At 38.8% G+C, this 7,440-nt stretch overlaps 1 protein-coding gene across 1 annotated transcript in view; it reads right to left on the bottom strand.

The window, feature by feature from the left end:
* Window positions 1–300: 300 nt before the first annotated feature.
* The window catches only part of LOC138705583 (2-acylglycerol O-acyltransferase 1-like), a 59,139-nt gene continuing 51,999 nt past the window's right edge, over window positions 301–7,440 (bottom strand). Inside the window, exon 6 of the mRNA XM_069834186.1 lies at window positions 301–561. Coding sequence (XP_069690287.1) covers window positions 404–561 — 158 coding nt within the window. The 3' untranslated portion in view covers window positions 301–403. The remainder of the gene's footprint in view (window positions 562–7,440) is intronic.

Here is a 7,440-nt window from a genome sequence, read left to right as displayed (position 1 = left end):
AAACGGTATCAAGCACTTTTTTGCAAAAATTAAAATAGCTCGGAGTCATATCAGCCTACCTATATGTTCTAGGGTTAAGAGCTAAATAGGTTTCAATTGGCTTGTCCCTAGATTAGAGGAATTAATTAATTTGAGATGGTTCAGCTCATAACTGATCACGCTGTTAACGTCTTCATAACATATTTCATATAATGTAGCACTCACCGGTTTCAATTGATTTGCCCCTAAATTAGAGGTATGAATTAATTTGAGATACTTCATCTCATAACTAATCACGCTGAAATAGCATCTCCGTAAGATTTTTCATACATCGTAACACCCATATTTTCTTGACCATGTTCTACAATATCTGGGTGCTGCGAGAAGTATTTAAGTCAAACTTGAGTTGAATGTAGAGAAAATATTATATGATAATGAGGTGGGTATTTTCGTGATTTGATATATACAATTTTTTCTTTTCTTCAAAGAAAGCTATAAGTTCTGTAGTGAATTTCTTATGCAAATCGTCAATCTCTTCTTGTGTAGGATTAAGAGTTTCCTTTATTGGCAGTGGTTTCCCAACTGAAACAGAAGAATACATTAATTACCGATTTAAAGTTTATTGTGCATTAAGCAATAGCTATATCATATACGTATAAAGAATTTGAGTTGAGAATTTTAATTATCCGGAAAAAAACCATGGAGCTGTAATAGTCTAAGTAAAGCTCTAAGGATTAGAAAATAAAGAAAAATGGTAAAGATGTTGATGAGTGCCAGTGAAGATCTGCTTCGTCACTTGGATGGCTGCCCTATCAGAAATGGATATTATGAAGGTTTTTGAAAGCAATTACATAAATGTGGTAATGTTGTGTTCGTCACTTTCATGTTCCATGAGCCCCCTAACACCATCTAGTGTTTTTACTTCACTTTGGTGTAACCCTAGTCTTACGTGACGGACCCCCTTAGCCATGTAAGTGTGATGCATGCCACCATGGAGACGTCACAGGACAAGTACAAGTTGAGGGACAAGAATAAACATCCAATCGCGCGGAATGCAGACAAATATCCGCTTATTCCGGGAATCAAAATTAAGGACCACTATTGAAGCACATACGCTATCCACTGAGCCATGGTGGTGGATAGAATGTTACATTAATTGTCTGATTTTTACTAATTTTAGCGTGTTGTAATAGGCGTGAATTTGTGTTGCAGTTTATAAGCTATTCTGTTATTATACAGGGACATCATTTTATTTTTACTAACATTTTTAATATTAGTCTGGCTATACCTTTGGATAAACAATTGAGACCCGGAAACACAGTTGGCTACCCCCTTCCACAACTGGAGTTCGATGATCCTGGCGTAAAATACAAACAAATCACTTTACTAGGTATAGGAAGGAAGAAAAGTAGTTCACCATTTACGTAAACTAAGAAGGCATTGGATTGTAATCCGCAGGGCAACAGAGGAATGGGTAGACCCAAGATAACATGGAAACGAACTGTTCTCACAGAAGCAAAAACGATGGGGAAGACATGGAGTGAGATCAGAGAGTTGGCCAGGAATAGAGTCAGATGGAGAAGCTTTCTGAGAGCCCTATGTTCCACGCAGGAATGATGGGAATATTGATTGATTGAAATGTACTGTAATTGCAAGCTATCTTGAACCTTCTGAGCGGGGACAGAGGGGCAGAGGGAAGGAAGCGAGTAACGCGGGTGGAGCCAACTGAGTTGTTTGCGCATGCTCCGCAGCATAATCTCTTGTCAAGAAACATAGAGCTATTTCCTTCACTGTGTACCAGTAGTGTTAACATGGAGCAGCAACCACAGGGTAGTAATTATGGTGAAATCACACCACCGCGGAGAAAAAGTAACGCTGTTATCCATAGCCGAGAAAGAGAAATTATCGCAAATATAATAAAATTATGCGTTGCGAGGAGGAAAAATTAAACAAATATTTGCTGGAACCTCTTGATAAGGAATATGAGAGAGAGGCTAAATACTCTGGCAAAAGTATTAGTTCCGTGAAGAGAATTAAAAATAATATTGAATAACAACCGAATGAACCTCACACTAGTCCGGGAAAGAATAGGTATGTAATGTTAGAAATTTTTGGTATGATAGTTATGTACAATAGTGTGTGTATTGAGAGCGACATAATGAATTACTGTTGCAAGTTATTATTTTCTTATAGTTCTACCAAACATATTATTTCATTCCAGAATTAGACTTGTGCAAAGTTGAAGTGGACGACTTCGATCAACATGTTATTCGGGATACAATCGAAGAATTCTGTCGTGTTCAGAAAGTAGTACCTACGATTAAGAAGATAATTCCGAATGGATGATGCCATTGGCGAAATAATTAATTTTGGAACAAGCGATGATGGCAGCAATGATAGGGATATGGATTGTGTATAATTGTAAATTAATGTAAATTCAAATAATAAGCCTGTAAAATATTGTTATAAGAATTTGTACATATCAACTGAAGGGGTAAGTCATGCAGGCCTATATAATGTACAGAAATAGCTGTAGTAACTCCTCCATTGCCGGTCCCCAGCCCGGATGAGAGAGGAGGAGTGTACACACGATTATATTTAAATACTTACTCATTACAGGTTAATTAAAGCTTGCTACGAAACTATGTTCTCCTCTCAAAACCGGAGTATCCAGAGAAGATGATGTCTGTATTCAACCAAGTTCTTTTACAGTAGAGAGCCGTAAGGTAAAAGAACCAACGTTTTTTGAAAAGAGTCACGTTACCCGAGGGAGGGGCATCCTTGCCGTGTCGTTACGTTGATGAGTACGTGTCGAACCGAGCAGTTCCAAAGACAGACTTAGGGGATGTAAGGTTCAAGATAACTTGCAATGACAAGCCTGTCGCATTTAAACACACTTAAATGCCATCGACCTGGGCCGGGATCGAACCCGCAACCTCGATCACAGAAGGCCAGCGCTATACCGACTACGCTACCCAGGTCGACAGGTTTCAATGAAAGGACCTACATCCACCGTAAAAATAATACTTCAATAATTTTTTCAGGCCAAACGGGGGCCTATGGGAGAGAAAGTTGAAGCACGGGTATTTTTAATTTCAATGTATTTTTCACCTCAAACATTCCTGTTCGGTCTTTGACATCGGTCTGACAATGGGCCTTTGTAAGTATGTTCCACCAAACTGCTTACTTATGTTTGGGCTGCTTTAAACTTTAGCGAAAGTATAGAACGGGTTGGGCGTCCTTATTTCTGGCAGCGAATCATTTGCTGACATGGATCACTAGCATTGGTGTTGATGTCGTGCTCGTGGCAAATGTCCCCGATTTGTAAAGAATACTGGACTAATACAGGGACATCATTTTATTTTTACTTCAATTTTTATTGTACCTGAGTTTTTGAATGTACTTCACTCCCACCCCTTCTTCTAATGAAGATCCATCTGTCCTCCACACAGAACCAAGGCCGTATATAGTAAACAGAACTGACTTAGTGAGTATAGTACGTTCCAGAAATATGTTCGCGTTTTCGTAACGAAAGAGCTTTCAATATTAAATCATATTTTCGCACAGGTGCAGTCGTCCATTTGCCTACGTCGCATTCCGATTTCCCCACCTGGTTCTGTTCGTTTCTCTGTAAAGACTAGTGGCTGGGCTGTCTTAGCTCTTTTCTGAAAACATTAATTTCCGTTAAGAATTGGACGTCTACGTAATATTATGCAACTGTTTAAAATAACTTAAATAAAAGGGCTTCGTTAAGTAATTAACCGTCACGTGATTTTCCCTTTTTCTACGATCCTGCGACATAACCAATTGGATGGACAGTAGATAGGAGTAATTTTATCTGTGCGGTTCGGGCAGAGGTGAAGATTGAATTTACAGCACGTAAGGTACTCTTTTATAGAGCAGGTATAGAATTATTTCAACATGAGTTACTAGTACGAGGGACGAAACTGATAATTGGAATTCGGTACAGTAATCTATAGTGGGATAATATGCACAAAAAAACTGAAGTCTGTATCGAAATGAACGGCCACTATTTTCAAGAATGTGTTTAAATATTCATATTATGAGTATTTTTCAATTTAACTTCATTCCCTATATTGTACGCTAATGTGCTGTACACAGTATAATATACACTGCATAATGATTACTTCCGAGTGGATAGTTCAGTTCGTGAGTAAAAACACTTACTGTTAATGCAGTACTGTATTTTGATTGAACAAAAGCCTAATGAAAATCATCAAACTCAATCGCTATATTTAAGTAAATGAACTACTTTTCTTCCGTCCTATACCTAGTAAAGTGATTTGTTTGCATTTTACGCCAGTATCATCGAATTCCAGTCGTGGAAGTGGGTAGCAAACGGTGTTTCCGGCTCTCAACCGTTAATCCAAAGGTATAGTTAGAATATTAGAAATGTTAGTAAAAAAATGATGTCCTTGTATATAGAGTAAGTTATATAGTGTACTGTACGCAGGCAAATGGTTATCTTTCACTTCCTGCCTCCTTTTGAATTTTGTATGGTGTGGTTGTGTGTCGCTGTTCGTCTTTAAATACACTACACAGAAGAAAATATTACAACGGACAGCAATTCAAATGCTGGATCATCTATACATGGGAACAAGATGTTAGCTGATAGCGCAAACTTCACAGCCAGTCTGTCTGATTAAGAAAGAAAAGATGCAACAAGAGCAGTCCGATATTTTCAAGGTAAACGTATGTTAATTATATTTCCTAATAATGTAAAAGAAGTACATGGCACTATATATAAAATAACAACTCAACCCTTATTTATTTACATTCAATGAATAAAATAAATTAAACACCTATCGTTCTAGTACAAGTATATTAAAATACCATTAACAATATTATGCACTCTGCTTATAATATTTTAACCACAATTTTTAGATCGGCTCTTAAGCTTGGGGATTATTAGAATTCCAACTAATGCGGAAATAGCTATTCGCTCACAACTGATCGGGGAGGAAGTTATTAAAATGTTTATGGAAACTCTCGACTTACGGTGTAATGAAACTGAAGAGCTGTTCCACGAAAGTGAAGTTCACTCCTTCGCAGAACCTTCCACGAGTGAATTAGAGGAACAATACGTCATGTCTGATGAAAGTTCCACTCATTCAGGGAAAAGCGACCTCTCCGACTTCCAGCCTAGTCCGAGAAAACAACCAAGATATGAACATGTTCCCCTTGACGTGAGAATGAAAGTGGTGAATATAGCCAAAGAACATCCTAACTGGAGCCTGACCACACTACAGCATCAGGGGTCTGCAGCATTAAAGCATAAAGTATCTTTAAGCATATGGGGGCAGGAAATACAAACAGAAGGGACTCGATACGACAAGGAGGTCGGCGAAGTGTATGTCCCAGCCGTCCCCACTTCCTATGCCGAATTTCAAGTTCAACTGGTTTCTGTTTAGTTTTTAACTATAGGTTTTCGTTATGTCAGTACATTTACTGGCATGTAAAAGAACTCCTGCGGAACAAAATTCCGGCACACCGGCGACGCTGATATAACCGCAGCGGTTGCGAGCGTCGTAAAATAAACCATAGTTTATATTTTCCATTGAAACCCAGTATAATGGCAACAAGCATCGAGCCCCAGTATTGAAGTTGCATAAATACAGTCAGCGCTTTCCATCGTAGGCTTCCATGCTACGCGTCTGTAATCCACTCATACAATTTTCTGTGCATGCGCTGCGTAGACAGAGTGAGAGCGAGAATACTTTTCAAGTTATTGAATCGTTCTAATACACTACGCGACATGTAAGACTGTCGTTCGTGAAGCGTAAAAAAGTATATTAATTAATATTATGTATATTAATTAATTTGTTTTAATTCTACGTTATGATGTTACATAATATGTACAGTAGTGGCAAGAAAACCGGACCGACCCTTGTAACTGATTTCAGAGCCGTGTTCACAATGACAGCACGATAGACTGGTAACTGAGACTTTCGTGGTTCGAATCCTGCCTGGGAAGGAAACTTTTTTTATTCCTTATTCAAATTTATTCCCAAATGGGAAATTGGCTACGTCAGCAGTTGAAACTACAACAATTTCAATAGATTACTCGCTATCTTATGAATGCGGGCGTGGCATGCGCAGTGGCTCATTTCGGGGACTTTGATTATTCCGTCGGTCCGTTTTTTTTGCCACTACTGTACATATTCATTAATATGAGGCATAAAAGAAGCCTCTAAAAATAAACATCGAAAAGCTGACACATTGGAGTACATTTAGGTGGAATAACTTTCATAGTGCAAGTTGGCATATCATCATCATCATCATCATCATCATCATCATCATCATCATCATCAACATCGTCATCATTATCATTCACACACCGCTCATAATACATTGATCCATTAGTTTGTCCTCCCCAGGAATCGATCAGAAGGGGACATTTGTTTGTCCCTACATAAGGTTTAAGGACATTAAGATACTGCTCGAAAAAACTAGAGGCCGGTTTACCAGATGTAGAGCACGTGACTGCCATATTTTTGCATTTTATCTCAAGAGCACTAACAGCAACTCTAACTTTCGAACCGAATTTTCCCCCAGGTTCTTGCAGACAGAAACATTTTAGGTAGTAAATTACTAGCTGCAATAACGAAATATTGTCCCGTATTTGAATGAGTGACTTTATTCACGTCTCCACTGCAACTGACACATTTTTTCGCCCGTCTTCGTTAATGTTCACTTCTATATGTGCAACCGGTCTGATCTGTATTGATAGAATTTTTTTTAATGAAAATTAAGACTCAAAGCGGTTGTCTGCTCCTGGAACCGATCCGCAGATTTGCATATTTCTTCCATAGAGTAGGCTTTCTTGGAGGAAACCAGCTTTGTCACTTTGCGTTGTCGGATATGGTGACTTTTTTAAACGTAATGGCCCAACAACCACTGACAGTAAATTCGAAATTAGATGACAGATGTTGATTTGCAGCAGTTAGTCCCCATTCTTGCAATGTCCTAGTTGTTACCTGTTCACTTCTTCCCCTCGCTTCCACAAATCTATCATACACCCCTCAACTGTCTGCCATGTTTATTTTGTCGTATTGAGTCCCTTCTGTTTATATTTCCTGCCTCCATATGCTTAAAGATACTTTATGCTTTAATGCTGCAGACCCTTGATGCTGCAGTGTGGTCAGGCTCCAGTTAGGATGTTCTTTGGCTATATTCACCACTTTCATTCTCACGTCAAGGGGAACATGTTCATATCTTGGTTGTTTTCTCGGACTAGGCTGGAAGTCGGAGAGGTCGCTTTTCCCTGAATGAGTGGAACTTTCATCAGACATGACGTATTGTTCCTCTAATTCACTCGTGGAAGGTTCTGCGAAGGAGTGAACTTCACTTTCGTGGAACAGCTCTTCAGTTTCATTACACCGTAAGTCGAGAGTTTCCATAAACATTTTAATAACTTCCTCCCCGATCAGTTGTGAGCGA

This window comes from Periplaneta americana, chromosome 9 (genome assembly GCF_040183065.1).
Source record: "Periplaneta americana isolate PAMFEO1 chromosome 9, P.americana_PAMFEO1_priV1, whole genome shotgun sequence".
Lineage (NCBI taxonomy): Eukaryota > Metazoa > Arthropoda > Insecta > Blattodea > Blattidae > Periplaneta > Periplaneta americana.
The sequence above is the reverse complement of the archived record's forward strand: the minus strand, read 5'-3'. Positions and strand labels throughout refer to the sequence as shown.